Source organism: Clarias gariepinus, chromosome 19, assembly GCF_024256425.1.
Source record: "Clarias gariepinus isolate MV-2021 ecotype Netherlands chromosome 19, CGAR_prim_01v2, whole genome shotgun sequence".
Classification (NCBI taxonomy): Eukaryota; Metazoa; Chordata; class Actinopteri; order Siluriformes; family Clariidae; genus Clarias; species Clarias gariepinus.
The window spans coordinates 14,149,023-14,170,983 of record NC_071118.1 but is presented as its reverse complement, the minus strand read 5'-3'; the positions used below and the strand labels follow the sequence as shown (position 1 = coordinate 14,170,983).

Sequence of the window (21,961 nt, the reverse complement as noted above, 5' to 3'; positions counted from 1 at the left end):
TAAAAATACAAACGAGCTACAGCCTCTAAGTCAATTAAATTTATCAACCAAACTCAACTAATATAACTTATATAATAACTAAACTTCAATAATTGAAAGCCTCACCTGATACCACAGCATCTCCGTTGAGAAACAGGGTGATGCCTATGAGCATCATAACACCCAGTGTAAGGATGTAGGGTCTCCTGCGTCCCCATGGTGAGCGGCAGAAGTCACTGGCTGAGCCGATCACTGGCTGGAGGATGAAGCCCAGGACAGGGCTGATGAGCCACACCAGGCTGTACAGACTTCGTGGGAGTCCTACACTTAGCAAGACAGGCGTGACGAATGCAGCCTCCACCGCATAGCAGAATTCCCTCCCGAACATCACTGTGGCGTGCATGATGAGGCGTCCACGCGACCTCTTTGGAGGCTCCATAGCCTGAAACACTTCCTCCTCCGTGCCATCCGCATAATCGCCATTAGGGCTGCAGTCAATGGAGTGAGACTTCACGGTGGAGGTGTAGCTTTCCAACTCATGTGGGAACTTGTTGGGCTTCTCATTTGTCAGTAGAGTCATGATTTGGAATTTCACAGAGACTCACACTGCTTAACAACTTCCCCAAATCCAAACCTGCACACCTGGTGGTATCTACTGCATAACTGAGTGAGTGGTGTGTTAGAGTTGAACTTGAGAAGTGATCAGGACTGAGCAGGAAATAAAAAGTTGCCTAGTTTGGATGAATGGACATCTGTTTGGTCTCGTGTTTTCCAAAAGCCCCCAGCCAGTTGTAAGCACATGACAGATTATGAGCTTAAAAGTTTCTCCCCTCTCAAACTCACTATCTGCTCAGAACCTTAGACTTCCAAAATATTCAATTTAGCTGATTATTGTGAGCTAACATTTAATGAGACATCACATTTCCAGGATGATGATTTGAATCAGATTTCTCCACCCTTCAAAGTTTTTAAAGGGGGGAAAAATCAAATACATGCCCGTTGTGAAATCACATACATACATATCAAGTACCTTGGGACCACCCTCTGCAGAGAGATCATGTGAGACGCAGCACTCTGCTCGTGTCTTCTCGTGATTCACTGCCTTTGACAGTCAGATTCAATCTACAGAAGCTGAATGGTAACATTTGGCTTTAAATGCCACATTCATGGATAACACGAAATCTTCAAAGTTCTTGATGTTTTGCTAAAACAGCAAACCATTCCATTAAAAAAAAGTAATACAGTGGAACCTTGGATTGCGCATAACTTTGTCTGTGAGCATCTGCAAGACAAACCAATATATATATATATTTAATTTAAACTTTATAAACAAGCAAGATCTTTATATACAAGTAGTACACATGCGCTTTAAGTACAGTTAATCCAGTGAACCAGCAGTAGGGTCATGGGTACCCAAAGGGTTATTAAAACATGTGGGGAGCAAAGGTACATCTTGCCTACTTTTCTTTCAATTTCCAGACCACCTCATCTTAAACCATCTCAACTGGATTTAGATTGGGGGACTGAGGAGACCATCTAATGCAGTAGTCTATCACTCTCCTTCTACGACCTACAGTATAGCTCATACATAACCTTGAGGTGTGTCTGGGGTCATTGTCCTGTTGGAAAACAAATAAAAGACATGGCACTGCAAAATGCTGTGGAAGTCAATTTTGACTAAGTGACCAACAGCGTAATCACCAAAGCACTCCCACACTGTCACACCTTCTCCACCGTGCTTCACAGTGGGAACCACACATTCAGGAACTGTCTGTTCGCCCTCTCTATGTCTAACAAAGACATGGCTTTTAGAACCAAAAATCTTAAACTTGGAGTCATCAGACCAAAAGACAGGTTTCCACTGATCTAATGTCCAATGTCAGTGTTCATAAGTGTTTCCTTGCTATAATATGGGTTTGTACGGTAGTTGTAGTAACAGTAATAAGGCTAGTCTCTGTACCTACCCTTCTCCTGCACAAGACAAATGATAGTCTAAAGCACATTAAGAAGGTAACAAATGTCACAAATTAACTCTTCACGAAGCACACCTGTGGATAAAAAAAAAAAACACTTCAGGTCAAAAAGGAGGAGGGCTTTCACACACGTGCACACATGTGCACACACACAAGACACCATGGGACGTTACTCGTCTAAACAGATTCATCTTTGGCACTGCCATAGTCTTTTTACTCACTCACTCATCATCTATTACTCTTTATCCTGTATTCAGGGTCGCAGGGTGCCTATCCCCTGGAGCCCTTCCAGGAGACTTAGGGCATGAGGCAGGATACACCCTGAACAGAGTGCCAATCCATCGCAGGGCACACACATACACACACGCATTCACACATTACGGGCAATTTAAGATCATGCAAACTCCATGCACACAGGAATCGAGTCTGGCCGGGAATCGAACCCGGACCCTGGAGATGCAAGGCACAGTGCTAACCACTACACCACTGTGCAGCCCGCAGTTTTTTTTTTTTTTTTTTTTTTTTTACCTTTTTCCAAATATATTTACAGTTACTTACTAAAGGACAATCACTATGCTTGGACACAAAATAAAAAAAAATTGCTATACGCACACACATGTGGTCACAATGTTATAGGAAACAGTAGATGCACAAACGGATGTTGATTATACGAGTGACGCATGCACACTGAGACTGAGCATGGGAGACGATTACCCACAATCTCAGAGCACAAGAGAGAAGAATAATTGGCTCAGTTGTGGTTGCATGATGCTTACACATACTACAGTATTTGTATATACTGTATATCACAACCTCGCTTGTTTAACAATTTAAAATTAAGTAAAAAATTTTGCTCGCCTTGCAAACGTTTGCAGACCAAATTACTTATAATCCAAGGTTCCACTGTGTATATATATATATATATATATATATATATATATATGTGTGTGTGTGTGTGTGTGTGTGTGTGTGTGTGTGTGTGTGTGTGTGTACTGTATATACAGTGAGGTCAGTAAGTATTTGATCACCCTGTGATTTTGCAAGTTCTCTTACTTAGAAATCATGGAGGGGTCTACAATTTTTAGCATAGGTGCATTTCCACTGTGAGAGACTTCCACTGTGAATCTAAAAAAAAAAAAATCCGGAAATCACATTGTTTGATTTTTTAACAATATATTTGTGAATTACTGTGTCAAATAAGTATTTGATCACTTGCTTATCAGTCAGATTTCTGACCCTCAAAGACCTGTTATTTTGCTTTTAAATAGTCGATATGCTTCTTACAGAGCCACTTCTTGGTTTTCCTGGCTGTGTGCTTTGGGTCATTGTCATGTTGGAAGACCCAGCCACGATGATCTTTAATGCTCTGACTGAGAGAAGGAGGTTTTTTGCCCAATATGTCACAATACATGGCCCCATTCATCCTCTCCTTAATACAATGCAGTTGTCCTGTCTCCTGTGCAGAAAAACACCCACAGAGCATGATGCTTCCAGCCCCATGCTTCACTGTATTATTGGGATGATCATTCTTCCTCCTCCAAACACAACAAAGTTCTACTTTGGTCTCATCTGACCACAGGACTTTCTCCCATGACTCTTCTGGATCACCCAGATGGTCCCTGACAAACTTCAGACAGGTCTGGACATGGGCTGATTTAAGCAGGGGAACCTTCCGTGTGATGCAAGATTTTAAACCTTGACGTCTTAGTGTATTACTGATAGTAGCCTTGGAAACGATGGTCCCAGCTCTCTTCACGGCATTGACCAGCTCCTCCCGTGTAGTTCTGGGCTGATTCTTCACCATTCTTAGTATCATTAGTACCCCATGTATCTACTTAGACTTTGGCTGATTGTGGGGTGCACAGGTGTCTTTATGACAGCTAACAACCTCAAACAGGTGCTACTAATTTAGAATCATGAGCAGAGTGTAGCTGGACTATTTAAAGCAAAATAAGTCTTTGAGGGACAGAAATCTGGCTGATAAGCAAGTGATCAAATACTTATTAGACACAGTAATTCACAAATAAATTGTTTTAAAAAATCATACAATGTGATTTCCAGGTTTTTCTTTTTAGATTCTGTCTCTCACAGTGGAAATGCACCTATGCTGAAAACTGTAGACCACTCCATGATTTCTAAGTAAGAGAAATCACAGGGTGATCAAATACTTATTGACCTCACTGTATATTCCAGCTTTGTAAAAAGTCAAGCAACTTATTAGTTTTCTGTTTTATAACCATCTCTGTCTGTCTGTCTCTTTGAATTTCCTATCAACCTGACTTCTATTGTACCTTTGTTGTATAATACCTGACTCTTGTAAGTGTTATTTACTCCTGGCTCCTACTTTTATCCTTTTAAACACTTATACATGGCAAACAATGTTTTTTCCAATATTTTTCCTCATGTTTTGTCAAAACATTTCCTGAACTATGTGAATGTTTTGTGCGAAATAAAATGTAGAGCAGGTTCTAATGTGTACAAGTAGATCTTATAAGAAAAAAATTACTCTTACCTGACAATTATTATTCCAATAATTATAAAAATGACAGGTAGGTTTGGGGTATTGTTTATGTTATATTTTCTATAAATAGCCAATTACATGAATTTAATCAGACAAAACAAACATATATATATATATATATATATATATATATATATATATATACACAGTGGTGTGAAAAACTATTTGCCCCCTTCCTGATTTCTTATTCTTTTGCATGTTTGTCACACTTAAATGTTTCTGCTCATCAAAAACCGTTAACTATTAGTCAAAGATAACATAAATGAACACAAAATGCAGTTTTTAAATGAAGGTTTACGTTATTAAGGGAGAAAAAAAACTCCAAATCTACATGGCCCTGTGTGAAAAAGTAATTGCCCCCCCTTGTTAAAAAATAACTTAACTGTGGTTTATCACAGTTAAAAGTTCAATTTCTGTAGTCACCCGTAGGCCTGATTACTGCCACACCTGTTTCAATCAAAAAATCACTTAAATAGGAGCTACCTGACACAGAGAAGTAGACCAAAAGCACCTCAAAAGCTAGACATTATGCCAAGATCCAAAGAAATTCAGAAAAAAATGAGAACAAAAGTAATTGAGATCTATCAGGCTGGTAAAGGTTATAAAGCCATTTCCAAAGCCTTGGGACTCCAGCGAACCACAGTGAGAGCCATCATCCACAAATGGCAAAAACATGGAACAGTGGAGAACCTTCCCAGGAGTGGCCAGCCGACCAAAATTACCCCAAGAGCGCAGAGACAACTCATCCGAGAGGCCACAAAAGACCCCAGGACAACAACTAAAGAACTGCAGGCCTCACTTGCCTCAATTAAGGTCAGTGTTCACGACTCCACCAAAAGAAAGAGACTGGGCAAAAACGGCCTGCATGGCAGATTTCCAAGGCGCAAACCACTTAAGCAAAAAGAACATCAAGGCTCGTCTCAATTTTGCTAAAAAACATCTCAATGTTTGCCAAGACTTTTGGGAAAATACCTTGTGGACCAACGAGACAAAAGTTTAACTTTTTGGAAGGTGCGTGTCCCGTTACATCTGGCGTAAAAGTAACACAGCATTTCAGAAAAAGAACACCATACCAACAGTAAAATATGGTGGTGGTAGTGTGATGGTCTGGGGTTGTTTTGCTGCTTCAGGACCTGGATGGCTTGCTGTGATAGATGGAACCATGAATTCTACTGTCTACCAAAAAATCCTGAAGGAGAATGTCCGGCCATCTGTTCGTCAACTCAAGCTGAAGCGATCTTGGGTGCTGCAGCAGGACAATGACCCAAAACACACCAGCAAATCCACCTCTGAATGGCTGAAGAAAAACAAAATGAAGACTTTGGAGTGGCCCAGTCAAAGTCCTGACCTGAATCCTATTGAGATGTTGTGGCATGACCTTAAAAAGGCGGTTCATGCTAGAAAACTCTCAAATAAAGCTGAATTACAACAATTCTGCAAAGATGAGTGGGCCAAAATTCCTCCAGAGCTCTGTAAAAGACTCGTTGCAAGTTATCGCAAACACTTGATTGCAGTTATTGCTGCTAGGGGTGGCCCAACCAGTTATTAGGTTCAGGGGGCAATTACTTTTTCACACAGGGCCATGTAGGTTTGGATTTTTTTTCTTCCTAAATAATAAAAACCATCATTTAAAAACTGCATTTTGTGTTTACTTGTGTTATCTTTGACTAATAGTTAAATGTGTTTGATGATCAGAAACATTTAAGTGTGACAAACATGCAAAAGAATAAGAAATCAGGAAGGGGGCAAATAGTTTTTCACACCACTGTATATATATATATATATATATATATATATATATGTTTTTATTATAATTTTTTTTTAAATGCAGCGTTGTCATGTTATCAAAAATTCACAAAACCAAAACTCCTCAGTCTGAAGACCTTCCTATGGAAGAAAATATCTTTTAGACTCCTTTCAATAATCCTAAAATAAACAAACAGAAATCTTCCTATACAAATAATTAAGCATTCAAATAGGCACTTTGATATAATCAGCTTCTGACTAAGCAGGTTTGAAAGTTTTTAATCAATGTAATATAATAATAATGTTCAGGAACGCAGTGTTCTCTCAGGCTTCCAAGAATTAATCAGATACAGTACAATTTTCTCAAACAACAAAATCTGTAATACAGTCAGTTTAATAGGCATGTTTAAGGCTAGTATAGTGTATAATAAATCTTTAATTGACTGCTGAGGATCAGTCTCACATTCATGTTTCATTTAAAATCAATGTATTACCACAATGTAGTTGTGTAATGTTGTGTTTTAAAAGTCACTGCATAAAATAATAGGCATTTTCAATCATGAAAGAAATATTAGACAATATAAATGTTACTCACTCAAGTCAACTTAAAAAAAGTTGTGAGCATAACAGTACACATAAATCAATTTAAAACCATGTCGGTGCATTTAATTGCATTTTTTTATTTCATGTTATTATTTTAAGGAAATTTAATTAACTACTGCTGCAATTTTTAATACTACAGAAAAAGAATATTTATACAGTGGCTTAGTCGCAATCATAATTTTTACCGTAAGCTCATTACCTATATTAAATATTATGAAATCAGTGAGTACTGAAGAATTGACAGCAAAACAGAATGTACTGATTTCACTATTTGCACCCTTTATGAAAAGGCATAATACGTGGGCTGAAAATACTTATTATTTTATTTACTGACTGTTACCAAAAGTGTTCGCTTGCCTGCCTTCACATGCAAATGATCCGTTTGTATCTATAGTATAACAGCTTCAACCCTTTAAAGGTTTTCCACAAGGTTTTGAAGTGTCTTTGGGGAATTTTTAACCAAAAGCACATTTGTGAGATCAAACACAGATGTTGGATGAGAAGGCCTGGCTTACAGTCTCCGCTCTAATTACTCCCAAAGGTGTGTTTGAGTGATTTGGGTTTTTCGGATTAAGGTCAGTTCTCAAGTCAAGTTGTTCCACACCAATCTTCCTTATCCATGTTTTATGGATCTTGCTTTGTGCACTGGTGCACAGTCATGATAAAGTTTTGTCTTAAAACGACTCCAGCGCATTCAAATTCACTCACACCACTTAAGCACTGTTATTTCGGCGATGGAAATATTACATAATTTAAGTAAAAATATTTAGGTTAGCTTTACTAATTAAAATCTATTGGTGCAGATGTTTGTTTACTATAAACAAGTATCTAATTAACAGGTTATTTTAAAGTAGGTTATTAAATCTGCCACATAACTGTTCATAACATCACTTTTACTCAACATTTTGATTTCACTTATGGTACAGGTTACATTTCAGAAAGATAACCAAGTACTAAAAAAAGGTTAATTAAATTCTGTCCAGCCAGTTTTCCATTCTGTTGTGACAATCTTCCGAGACTGGTTTCAAGTCAGACAAGTTTCAATGTACAGACAAAATCCTTTCTTTTATTTATATAGATTTATTTAGATTTTATATAGATTGTATGTAAAAATACAAGAACATCTGGCTCTTTGGAAACAAACTACAGAATGAGGAAATAAGTGGTGTGGCTAAAGACTCAAGCATAGTCTACTATATCATATATAATTGTCACCTTGGACAAGAAAGTGTCTCAACTTTGTTGTTCCCAGGGTTTTAAATACCATGTTACACACACGAAAATCCCTTTTGTCCTCCATATCCATTCAGAAAATCAAAAAGACTTGAGCATCATATCCTCATACCATATTTAAGCTTAAAAAAATGTAATTAATAAAATTAAAGTAACACTCACACACTATGAGCAATTTGGGAACGCCAATTAGCCTAACCTGCATATCTTTTGGACTGTGGGAGGAAACCGGAGTACCTGGTGGAAACCCAGCCACGGGGAAAACATGCAAACTCCCTGCACACAGAGACGGGAATCGAACCCGGACCCTGGAGGTGCAAGGTGACAGTGCTAACCACTACACCACCGTGTCGCCCTTTAGGAGATCAATTATAGCAAATTATGTGGCAGTGACATTTAAAGTGAATTTATTTAAATACATATTCAAACAGAAAAAAAAAACTGCCAAAATGGCCCAGTGCCTCAACAGAAGAGATTTTATGCATCTGACATCTGGTGGTGTGATGTTTTCAGGCTCTTCATCTCCCTGTCTGAGATTTTTGTTAACTAATGATGGATTGAATGTTTATACAATAGATTTTGAAACTGACTTTGTGTGCCATTATATCTATGGTATTGTAGCGGTTTAAGTAAATGTGTTAGAGGGATATTTAACCTATGTTGTGCATAGAGATTATTATGAAACAACCTGAAGCATATTTCTCAGCTGTGAAATAAGGTCTTAATGAGGATGACTACATAGACTTCAGATTTCAGGTAGGTCTTAAATTCTTTGATGTGAAGAAAATTAATCACTGCAAAGCGCTGGTTCTTTCTGCACACTTGGTTAAAAGCCTCGGCATCAACAGCTTAATCACGCTTCACACATTAGATTTCTCCCTAAGGCAGTAAGTATACAAGTTGACAGTTTTTTTATGTGAAAGTGTGTATGTATGTGTGTGTGCATGTGTGTTTGTGTAAGATTAGTGATTCACCACCGATAATGCTGCTTCATCCTACAGACGTGCTTTGGATTCATTGCATTCTATCACACCTGCTGACAGCAGTTTCTCAATGTGTACCGGATCAAAACCATACTCTCCCAACACAGAGCGAGTGTGTTCACCCACTAAAGGATCACGAGAGAGACATGGCTGAGCCGGAGTGCGAGACAGGACAGGTGCTGGATGAGGACTGACTTCGCCCTGAGTGTCCGTTATAAACGAGCCCCTCTCTCGGTTATGAGGATGTGATCCAGCTTCATCCAGGGACAGCACTGGGGTCACGCAGGCATCTGTCCCGTCGAAGATCTTGCTCCACTCCGCCTGTGTCTTCTGTGCAAACACCCGAGTGAATGTCCGTCTAAGCTCCGGCCAATCAGAAATGCTCATCTGGGACGGGAGGGAGCCAGCATCCAATCCAAGGCCTGTGTCAAGGACAAAGTATCAAAGACAGACAGTCACATGTTTGAGGAAATGAAAATTTCCACAAATACAAGTGAGCAAAGATTGCTGAACTGGAGGCTACTAGCTTCTGTTTTTCTGCTAGTTACGTATATTAAACTTATAGCTAAGTTATAAGTAAAACAATGAAAAAATTGATTTGGATGATGGAATTTTTGGAATAACAGAATGCACTAAAATAATGACTAATTAGACGGAAGCAATGTAATAAAGAAAAGTTTTTAGTCAAAAACACTTCATTTAAAGAAGTTACAGGAAACTGATGTACATTTGTAGTTAGTTTATTTGAGAATGGAAGGAGGTGATTAAGAGGGCCAAACATCCACTTGTCTCCAAAAAAATAACAGTTTCACAAAATAATGTTCACAGCAGCATGTACTGGTCAACTTATAAGCATGGCCTGTCATGATGTGAGACTGCAGTAGCAATATAAACTGCGCAGGCAAAAAACTAATATCACACACTCCAGTAGTTTGTTGCACCACCTTTAGCTTTGATTACAGCCACTTCTTTATGTCATTGTGAGTCATTGTGTGTCAATCAAGTCACAAAAAGCACTCCTTAAATTCTTTTCCAGTACATTCTGGATCCTCCAAGGGTTAAGGTCAGGTAAGGTACTGTAAGGTATTTTAATGTGGTCTTGAGGAAATGTTCTTCAAGCGTCCTTAGGGACTTTTCTGGCTCTCATTTCCAGTCCAGTTGCTGTACCTGACCAGTTTCAGAGGAATGTTTTTGTTTGTTACGCCACACAGTGACCTATGAATCATTCACGTATAAAACCCATCTAACTTAAGGCATGAACCAGTAAGAAACAGGTGCAGATGATGACAGATGATCAAGCCAGTGATTAGTACACTGGTGATTAGTGATTAGAGAAAATTTGAGTCAGTTACGAATTGCAATTCATTTGTGTAACAAGTTACGTTCTGCCACACTGACTCCAAAAACGGTTGGGCAGTGACCAGAATTGGCTAGTTTCCAGTTTGATTGGCCATTACCAGTGATCGGCCGATAAGCCTCAGATATAATCTGATTCTGTACTGCAAAAGAAAAGCATTTTTATAGTGTTACATGATCAAAAATGGGCTGCATTAAAAGCCTCCAAACTGTCTTTTTCTCCAAACTCTGTGAGAAAATAAGTCTCAAACCCACTCATTACACACGCTTGCACCAGTGTCAAAACAAAGCATGTGCAAATTAGTCGAAAATCGTGTGCGTTAGAAGCCCCATGTACCCAAACGCTCGCAGCCACTCCTTCCATGTACAGTACTAACTATCCAGTTAAGTTTTTAGATTTTGGAGGCATTTAATTACCGTTTTCTATAATCCTACAGGGGATACACTCTAAACTACTGTATTTACATATAATATCGTATTGGCTGGTGACTGGTGATTCCCATCCCTACTGGTGATGCTGAATGCTGATTATAACAGATGAGAGGGGAAACAAGGTTGCAGTTAAGGTTGTTATATAAACAATTAATTTTTAAATCATACTGTATCTTTAAGCATTCTGCAGTATGTTACAAAAAAATTTAGATTCCATGTCTGTAATTTAATCTAGATAATTTAATTTATTTTAATATGATGAAATAAGGGGTGTTTTGCACAGACTTTTGCACAGTATATCTCATAAATGTGTTGAAGTGTTATAGTACATTAACAATCAGTCAATTTCTTCTTAATTGTGGGATGCAGCCTTGCAGAAGCACATGCACAACCTTGCTTTCCTATTGCTGCATTGCATTTTAAGTAAACATTTTTAAACATCCAGGAGAAGAAAAAGGTGTCTGAACTCACCGTGGATCAGTTGATCATAGAACTGAGGTTCGATGGCCCCGACAGCCATATACTTCCCATCAGAGGTCTGATACGTGTCGTAGAATGGAGCGCCACTGTCCAGCAAATTCTCCCCACGAGGCCGATTCCACAGACCAACGCTGCGAGACTTCCACATGAAGGAGCCCACATACGCTGCTCCCTCCACCTGCACACACAGGCATAAATAAGATAAAAGGCACAAAGAAATTGGCCTTCTTGAAGTTATGACTATGCATTATCATAACTTAATCTTTGCTATATTTTTAAATTAATAAATAATTAAATATTGTTAAATAAATAAATATATTGTTTAATAAATAATTTATCATGTTGTGCAGCCAGCGGTGTGAGTGCCAGTCAGTGCTGGGAAGAATGATTGGGGGTGGCGTACACCTGCGGTTGCTTTGACTAATGAGTGTTCTAAGTTTCAGTGAGCAGTAGCAAGGATAAAACCAAAGCACCATTGTGTTCTCTTCCATTGATCGGGGCACCCTTTAAAAAATTGGTATAGACCTGTTTGGGTCATTGGAACGGACCGCAGTTAGGACTCCCTTTGTGTCAGTCTTGGTGGATTATGCAAGCCATTCAAAACCATGCCACTTTCAAACATCTCACATACAGCTCTCACAATCCTCAGACAATGGCATGATTAAGAAATTTAATGAAACTCATAAAAGGGCATGCACAAGAAGTCTTGTAAAGAGCAAGAATGAAATTCATTACTTTCTTGGCTTGAAAGTAAAACGCCTACACACTGGAGCAATTAACACAATTTGTTTCAGGTGCAAGAACAACAATATTTGCTCTATAATAGATGCTATGCGGGTTTTCACAGGGGAAAGAGGTGTTTCCTTTGGCTTTGGTGGTCCAGAGAGGGAGGAGCTTAGACTAGGGATAAATCCAAATGGGAGTGCCAGGGCAGTGGGGGTCTGTGCAGGAGGGAGTAGTGTGTTTGTGAATAAAGGGGTAAAGCTGGACTTCCATCTTTATATATTATAAGTAAAACTAAAACCTCTTTTTACTTTTCCACCATTATTAACCAATTAATAAACGTTTTCCCTAAACTCATGTCCGGGTTTTTCTTAGTGAACATGCAGCTGTAAGATACTGGTGAACTATGTTGGAAAATAAATAATGCTTAACCCTTTTTTAATAATTTAAAGCTATTGTACTGATATACGCTATCCTTTCCATAAGTGTGCCATCTTACAGTTATCTCTAATTATCTCAGTTATCACAGTCTATGTTGGTAAGATTAATTCGGATTAAGCAAGACAACATCAGTTACCCCAATCTATCTAAATTTATTCCATTTTAACTTATTTCCCAGTTATCTCAGATTATTTTATTACATTAATAATGTTAGATTAGCAAATTCTTCTCAATATCTCAAATTATCTCAGATATATCAATCTACACACTTATATCGTCCAAATTATCTCATATTATTGTTATCTCTAAGATTATATATATATATATATATATATATATATATATATATATATATATATAGTGAGGTCAATAATATGAGGGGTCTAGAATTTTCGGCATAGGTGCATTTCCACTGTGAGAGACAGGATCTAAAAAGAAAAATCCGGAAATCACATTGTATGATTTTTTTTTAACAATATATATATTTTTTTTTTTTTTTACTAGCTAGTCTATAAAGAATGGAACCCAGAAGGGGGTGCTGAACTGAACATATGAATAAAAAGAACATTTCCACACTTATGTGAGTGGACAAAGAAAATTTTAATCTAATTAGACACAGTGTGATCTGGCAGTCATGCTGCTTTAACTTGAATAACAGTGATGAGGAAGCATGTGTTATCCACTGCCAAACCAGTGTTAGATCTTACAGGTGCAAGGAAACAGTTAAGAGGGTTATATGACAGATTTCATTTCTGCTTGTCAGTCAGAGACCTAATTAGCAAGCAGCCATGTTGCACTAAAGATTTATTGATGTTTAAGTACATTATTATGCTTTATACAAGCTACCTTCATGGTCAGATTTGGTCAGTGGAGAATGATGGTCATATACAGTACAATTCAAATATAATATGATATTGACATGCAAACATGCAATTATGTCCCAATTAAAAGTGTCTGTGAATGTTAAACATATAAAATGTTGCAAAAATGATACATGAATAGACTAACATCTTGTATGTAAAAGTAAATATGTAACTTACATTGAAATGTTTGAATGTTTACACAGTTTATATGTGCATTAAGATTATGTGTATTTCCTGTTACATGTTGTGGTATTTAGGTAGTATTTTGCATGACAATACAACCATAAGTTCCCTAAGCTGCTCATTCGTCCCTCGACACCTTAATCCTACTGTAAATGGAGGGCTTCTTGCACATAATTGCACCTCCTTGTTTTCTTTCCTCACTTCTCTTCCTCTAAAGGACAAATGTAATTAGATGACCTCGCTTACTGAAGCGCAGACCGTAACTAATCTGCATTTACTCACGATGGCTGATTGAGTTAGATTGATTATGATTACATGCTTAATAAAAATCTTACAGCACATGTACACAAGTGTACTGCTGATGTTTTACTTAACAGACATATTTTAGGGCACTTGGTATTAATTTGCACCACCTTTTTCTTATTAAAAAATATGAAGGGTCACTAACCTTATGAAAGATGGTTGTCACAAACATCAGCATTTAATATACCACCATAAATAAAAGTAACACACTAAGTAACATGTTATGAATTAAAAGGTGTGTACATAAAATTTTAAAAACCTACTAAATATTTTGAAAAAAAAAGTACACAACTTGAGACTAACTAATATAATGCACCATCCTATAAAAAGAAGAAAAATTAATGTTTGTCTGTGCAATAGCTAGTCTGTGTGCTGCAGAGCTGCGTGCTTAGAAACTTTAGCACACACACACAACACTTAGGAGGTAGTCTTTCACATTTTAGGCAGCACTGTCTTATTTTCAGCTCCCTGTGAGTCTTGCCTGTGCAATGGATGAACTTAGATGTATGCAATTATGAAAAAGAATCATCAAAATTGATGTCAAACTGGCAGCAAATTGGTTTCATTGGCCCACAAAACAGAAAACTCTGTTAAAGTAAATGTGGATATCAATGTATTTTTACCTTTCCAGCATTCAGGGGGTTGTAGAGAGACACAGATTTTATACATGACAATTATTTTTCTTAAGTTCTTTAGTTTGGTAGCTGTGGTTGAAATGCATTTAGCTGTTTTTGTGCCAATACTCATCTCAAACCAACCTTTTAACAGAATACTTCCATTAGAACATCTTTCTAAAAGACTGTATAACGTATAGTACTGTGAAAAAGTCATGAGCCACCCCCATTTCTTCACATTAAATTAAATTTAATTACATGGGTTAAATTTAAAAAATGGGAACAAATAGTTTACTGCCATATGCTAAAAAGTGCCTAAAAATACAATTTAAAATGTGGGTGTTTATTTAATAACCTCAACAGCGACCTCATTTCCCCTCTCATCTGATCCAACCACTCAGCATTCAGCAGCATCAGTATATTAATCACCGGCCTGATCATCTGCATCTGTTTTTCATGCTTAAATAATACATGGTCACTGTGTGGCTTAATTAATAATAAATAAAAAGTTCTCTGAAACTGGTCAGGAACAGGAATTAGACTGAAAATAAGAGACAAAAACCTGCCAAAACTTGGCAAAAATGAGATCCAAAAAGTGCTTCAAGAAGCCTGGAAAACTATTTTACATTAAAAATTTAACAAAATGGGGATCACTGTAAAGAAAATAAAAATAAACAAGGGGTGGATAAAGACTTTTGCACAGTATTGTATAACTCTTGTTTTCCCTGAGTGCTAGAAGAAGACTTCTATCTACAAATATTAATACACTGTCTAAACGGTTTCTTCCTATTACCATATCTGGGAGTTTTTCCTTGCCACTGTCGCCCTCGGCTTGCTCACCAGGGACAAACTGACCATTTTGATTCATACACATTCACATTCCATACAAACTTAAATAATTCTTTTGATTGTGTAAAGGTGCTTTGCAATTGTTAAAAGCACTATACAAATAAAATAGAATAAAATTGAATTAAAACACAGTAAACATGCTATTAGGGCAGCTGTGTGACGTGAGCATGTCCATGTTTGTTCAGAAGCAGAGTGGATAAAAACTCATCTGCAGGCATGAATATTTTATGCTTCAATTTCCAGTTCAAATTCTGTTAATCTTTACACCTGATCGTTGCTCCAACTTTGAAACCACACTGCAGTCTGTGCTTCAGACACTTAACCCCATCAATATTTAAAACAATATTATGCAGCAGTTGTCAATAGCTCAAACTTTGTTATTAATTTTAATTTATTCATCAAATAAAGTTTTAAAGTTTGAAAATTCTGAAACATTATACATGTAATTTTATATAATATTTATTATAAGCTTTAACTTTTCTCTTTTTTCTGTTAAATAGTTAATCAAAATGCTAATTGTGAGTACAAAATCTTTTGGTTGATTTTACAAACTTAAATGCTAAATTACTTATTACTGTTCATTATTTTACCATAACACTAAGCTATCTGTGTTAACACTGACAACACATTTTATGTTTTTAGGTTGTTTATATGACATTCCTGTTGATATAAGTGGTTATATTTTGTAGGAATTATATGAAATGTTAAATAAACTACTGTATTATTGCAACCAGCAGGCAATCTGATTAGATTTTGTAGCTGATCCAAACAGGGTTAAGGTCACACCATTATGGGTAAACTGATGTGTGGAAATTCCACAACAGTTAATCGGGCATTTCTGAAATACTCCATCCAACCCGTTTGCTACCAACAACCATGTCGCGCTTTAAAATCACATTTTCTTCTTACTAATTTTTTATGTGCACACATGATGAATTGTGCTGCTGACACATGATGGCTGATTAAATAACTATGTGAATGTGCAAATGTATAATTGTCCCTAACAAAGTGGACAAAGCTACTGTCAGTCTTGCGCGGCCAACTAGACTTCTGGCTTTCATACAATTTTCCAGTCAGTCAATCATTTTACTGAAGCCACATGTGGGCAGGTCTACAGGACTTATATAACGGTTATAAGGAAGTGGGAGTACAGAATCATATGTTTCTCTAACTGGCAAATTTAGCTTACTTTTTACTCTGATTAAATTCTGACTGGTACAACAAATGTGTAGTGTGAGTTTTAGAGGACACACCATGCTGGCATCGATAACTTGGCCCTGGCCAGACTTGCTCCTCTCCAGCAAAGCCAGAACGATCCCTAAAGCACACATCAGGCCTCCTCCTGCAAAGTCAGCTACCAGGTTCAGCGGGGCATAGGGTTTCTCTGAGCTGCGGCCCAACATGGATAATAGTCCTGTTTCAGACAGATATAAGAGGGTAAATTTAAAAGGACCATGAAGTAAAAACTACTTTAATTAACTAACATGGAATGATTACCACAGATCTTCATAAAACTCTGCCCTAAAATATATGATGGCTGGCCTGTGTCTATAACTTAAACTAAAGAATTGAGATGCATTCAAAGGGGCTTTTGTCAACCACCTAATATAATTTTGTTAAATCAATGGCTTGAATGTACATGATTAAAAAACAAGAAATTAGGTTCAAAATCCAGAATTCATCAGGGCTGTAGTATAAATAGAAAAAAACAGCTGTGATGTTAGTGTACAGTAGCAGCAGGTTAAGGGAAGGTACGGACCAGACATGGCCACATAGTTAATGTCATGTCCTGCAGCTTTGGCGTAGGAGCCGCTCTGGCCATATCCTGTAAGCCGAGCATAAATAAGGCGAGGATTTTCCTTCAGCAGATCTTCAGGTCCCAAACCTAACTTCTCCATCACCCCTTTAACACAGCATGGAGATAAAAAAAAAAAACACACACAGATAAGAAAGTGACAAAAAGGTTACAAATATATAGACTGTCTGGCAAAAAAAATACACACTAATATTCATTTAATCATTTAATCGCCTTTATATACGCTTTGATTGAAGTGCACATAGTGGTGACCAGTTCAAGTGTGAAAATTAATCCTCTTGCTCCCAGAACCACTGTTTCATAATTTAAGCCCTGGAACATGATGTCATAACCTGGTCATTCAGTACATTCAGGTCATCAGTTGACTCAATTTATTGCCACATACTGTTGCTGAGCCAAGACCTGACAAAGCGAAGCAACTCTAGATCATAACACTGCCTCCAGGGTCTTGTACAGTGAGCACTAAGCAATGATGGGTGCATCGCTTTATGTCCTTCCCTTCTTACCCTGACACGCCCATCTGGAATTGGGTCAATCTAAACTCAACAGATCACATGACCATTTCCATTGTTCCAAAGTCCAATCTTTATCCCAGGAACCTGAAACCTTTTTTTCTGGTTAGTCTCAATAACAAGTGGTTTTCTTATGAGCACATAGCTGTTTAGTTTCAATCCTGGGAGTTCTCCTCACACTTTGTGAGTGGAAATGCTTTTGATTAAGTGTTGTGGTTATAGTCTTATAATTAAAAAAAATAATTTTCACATTGTATTATTTTTTTTTTTTTACCAATTGCAATCACTACAAGATTACATCCATGTACAGTATAAGACTATATCATTATGTGGAAATGTGGGATTATAAATCTCATTTGTTAAATAAATAGTAATAAAACATGCTGTTATAGAAAAATAAAATAACAGCATTTTAGACCAGCACTGTCAGACCTGCTGTTTTAGGCAACTGTGGCAGAAATGTATTTTTTTTCCTAACATGTCAACAATATTCGACAAATAGTTAACCAGCACTTTGAACATTTATTGACCTCCAGTTTATTTTCCAGAATGTTTCATTTTAATGTGCATTATGTAAACCTTTATTTACTTTATATTTAACATGTCAGTAATCTTTTAATAATCAGACACTTATCATCTACACTATATTGCCAAAAGTATTCACTTGCCTGCCTTTACATGCATATAAACTTGAGTAACATCCAATTCTTAATCACATAGGGTTTAATATGATGTTGGCAGCTAAAACAGCTTCAACTCTTCTGGGAAGGGTTTTCACAAGGTTTAGAAGAGTGTTTAGGGGAATTTTTGACCATTCTTCTAGAAGCAACAGTCTTGTCTCTGCTCTACTTTATCCCAAAGGTGTTCTATCAGGTTTAAGTCAGGACTTGACAGAACCAGTCAAGTTTTTCTATTAATCAATCAATCTATCAATCAATCAACATTTTTTTTTTATATAGCACTTTACAGCAACCGAAGTTGACCCAAAGTGCTTACTTTTACAGCACTAAAAATGACAATAAAATGTCAAAAAATAGAAATAAAAATACAGGAACAAAATAAAACACATAGTTATCAATAAATAAATGAAAAATATAATAATAATAATAATAATAATATTCATAATAATAAATTATAAATAAATAAATAAAACAAAATGATAAAATAATGAAAAAACATAAAATTATAAAATATTAAAAGCCATTCTAAATAGGTGAGTCTTTAGTTTTGCTTTAAACGAAGTGAGGGTCGTAATTTTGCGTAACTCAGGTGGAATGGTGTTCCAGAGTTTAGGACCAGCCACTACAAAGGAGCAATCAGCCCATTGTTTGCAACTTGACCAAGGAGACTTGACTAGCAGTTTTGGTTTGCAGAACGTAAGGCTCTACTTTGGTGATAAAAGCTTTTTGTCTTACACAAGTACGAAGGTGCCAGACCATTAATCACATTAAAAACAAACCCACTCATCCATGTCTTTATGGATCTTGCTTCGTGCAAGTCATGTTGGAAAAGGAAGGGGTCATCCCCAAACTGTTTCCACAAAGTTGGGAGCATGAAATTGTCCAAAATGTCTTGGTATGCTAAAGTATTAGTAGTTCATTTAACTGGAACTAAGAGGCCGAGCGCAATGACTGAAAAACAACCCCACACCAGTTCTAACATGACTGTGCACCGGTGCAAAAAGCAAGGTCCATGAAGATATGGATGAGCAAGATTGGTGTGGAAGAACTTGACCCGAGTCCTAACCTCCTCGATAGAACACCTTTGGGATGAATTAGAGCGGAGACTGTGAGCCAGGGCTTCTCATCCAACAACAGTGTCTGACCTCACAAATGCGCTTCTGGAAGGATGGTAAAAAATTCCCATAAACACACTTCTAAACGTGATGGAAAGCCTTCCTAGAAGAGCTGAAGCTACTATAGATGCAAAGGGGGCGGGGCCACCATCAAAATAAACCTTATGGATTATGAATTTAATGTTACTCAAGTTCATATGCATGTGAAGGCAGGCAAGCAAGTACTTTTGGCAATATAGTGTATGTATGAAAATACTGTGCATTTTATTTCAACTGACCTTTTCGGAAGGGTTCAAGAACTACGTCTGACTGAAGGCACAGTTTTTTCAGCACTTCCACACCCTGTGGACTCTTCAGATTTAAAGCAACAGACTGTTTGCCTCTTGCCTGCGAGTCCACCACCATGGTGACCTTTGTCCGATCAACGCGGATCACCCGAGCTCCAAAATCAGACAGGATCATTCCACAAAAGGGTGCCGGGGCAAGTCCAGCTAACTCAATCACACGCACTCCAGCTAATGCCATCTCTCGCCTTCTTTGATAAACACACTAAGGAAAACAATACACACTTTTAAAGAGAGGTCCAGAGTCACGACAGTTGATAAATAAACCCACAGATAAAGTGTTTACAAAAATAAACTGAATAAAGTTAGTTTTTTTTTCTAACTTCTTTTTTGTTTTTCTATTAAATTAAATCTAAAAATATTAAACCATGGAGAAAATATAAATTGCATTCAACACACATTATAGGAAGACATCTAAGATTCATGAAAGGTACTTTATAAGCAAAATAAAAATGTTATATCATTAAGGAACAGACTATTTTTTTTATAAAAACAAATAGTTTTACACATTTATTAATATGTAAATAAATGTATATTTTACCCACCTTTAATATATTAATCTACAGTCTAATAATAATTTATTACATAAATAATTTAATTTATCTAATCATTTATTAATTAGATATTTAGAAATTAAAATATACACCAAAGTTGCATAATTATTTTCATATCATATGATTAGTCTACATGTGCATACATTATTCTACAATATTATAGTATATTTTTTTATAAGATAAAAAAAAATTCTAAAGCTTTGTAATCAGTTTTGTTTTAATATACTGAGAGCGAAAAAACAATCAGTCCGACTTAATGGTCTAATGCGAAAAACAAGGCTATGTTTTGTTCCTTTAAACTGAGAAGACAATAAAGTGATACAAGTGTGTGTGTGTGTGTGTGTGTGTGTGTGTGTGTGTTCCATGCACCCCGTCAAGGGTGTACCCCACCTCATGCCCCATGTTTTCTTGCATACAGGATAAAGCGGTATAGATGATGAGTGAGTGACAAAATATATAAACTGACCAGTGCAATAAATAAACAAATAAATAAAAAAAACCACCTCATTTGTCCCTGAATCATAAAGTCAATATTAAGCAACTCACAATTTTTGTAACGTTTTATAAAATTAGCACTTTATTATATAAACATTAACCATAGAATAGTCAAACACTTAACTTATTTCATCTCTTCAAACTAAGAAAAAGAGCAAAATTAGGAATAAGGTGACTTCAAATAAATGCAAGCTTAAAACTTGTGCACATAAATAACCTTAACTAATATATATTCTGTTTACATCTGCTAAGAAAATAAATTAAGTGAAATAAAAGACTCAATATGAGTAAGAAGTTAAATGTGACTGTATGTAACTTACTGACTGACAGTAAACTCCCTCAGGTCATAGTTCATTAAGCCTAACACTCACTCAAAGTTCATTTGTTTAAACAGCGACTACGTTCTACATAGAACACATTTTCAGCTCAGGTAGAAACACCGCAGAATATATTTACAAAATTCTGTAAAAGAAAATGTAAATGACCTACCTTAAAAATACAGACAAGAAACCAGAACAGGGCAAAGTGTATTTTGTTGGTCGCTCTGAAATGACGTCATGAAGAGCGTTGAATTGTGGGGTTTGTAGTTCCCTGTCTTCACGTGCGTTTCGCTTGCTAGTCTCAGCTCTTCCGATGTTTTCATGAACTTGTTTAATTTCTAAAATCGGTTTTGTCACAAAGCCTGGCATTATAATTAGGATGTGAATCTGCTTAGAAGACAACATATTAGTAAGAATTTTAGGAATATATAACCTACAGGAAAATTTTTTGATTATTATTAAACAGATAACAACTATGATAAATCACAGATTAATCTATATAATAAATAAAAAAGTTTTGTCCGTACGAGAAAAACTCGTTCTTTCAATGATATCTTTACCTTTTGTACATTGGAAGACATGTCTCTGTCTGTCCTTCTTCATTTTAAACCTGAACCATAAATTAAATCAAAATGTTGAGTAGAGGTTAAGTTATGTGCAGTTCTTGACAGTGTACTGCGCATATGGCAAACTTTGGCCACGTCTTGAATTGAACACTGGACAGAATTTAATGACTGTTTTTCAGTCCTTGGATATCTGCCTAAAGTTTAATCAAAATTTACATGAAAATGTTGAGTAAAAGTGATGTTATGAACAGTTATGTGCCAGATTTAATAATCTACT

The 21,961-nt window shown here is 36.6% G+C and overlaps 2 protein-coding genes across 2 annotated transcripts in view; both read right to left on the bottom strand.

Moving 5' to 3' along the window:
• The window catches only part of slc45a2 (solute carrier family 45 member 2), a 30,342-nt gene extending 29,783 nt beyond the window's left edge, over positions 1 to 559 (bottom strand). The window contains exon 1 of the mRNA XM_053479032.1: positions 106 to 559. Coding sequence (XP_053335007.1) covers positions 106 to 559 — 454 coding nt within the window. The remainder of the gene's footprint in view (positions 1 to 105) is intronic.
• Positions 560 to 6,482: 5,923 nt separating this feature from the next.
• On the bottom strand, positions 6,483 to 21,346 carry amacr (alpha-methylacyl-CoA racemase). The gene is made up of 6 exons (XM_053477824.1): positions 21,288 to 21,346; positions 19,684 to 19,954; positions 17,042 to 17,185; positions 16,536 to 16,696; positions 11,298 to 11,484; positions 6,483 to 9,460 (listed from the first exon to the last, which is right to left on the bottom strand). The coding sequence occupies exons 2-6, from the start codon at positions 19,928 to 19,930 to the stop codon at positions 9,051 to 9,053; spliced, it is 1,149 nt and encodes a 382-aa protein (XP_053333799.1). The 5' UTR covers positions 19,931 to 19,954; positions 21,288 to 21,346; the 3' UTR covers positions 6,483 to 9,050.
• Positions 21,347 to 21,961: the final 615 nt, after the last annotated feature.

Bases quoted from the DNA above. Each gene is read 5' to 3' on its own strand.
- amacr (XM_053477824.1), bottom strand. From the start codon at position 19,930: ATGGCATTAGCTGGAGTGCGTGTGATTGAGTTAGCTGGACTTGCCCCG. The intron at 17,186-19,683 runs GTCAGTTGAAAT...GCTGTGTTAAAG, and splicing joins TCTTGAACCCTTCCGAAAAG to GGGTGATGGAGAAGTTAGGT. The intron at 9,461-11,297 runs GTGAGTTCAGAC...TCCTTGACACAG, and splicing joins CTATGATCAACTGATCCACG to GCCTTGGATTGGATGCTGGC.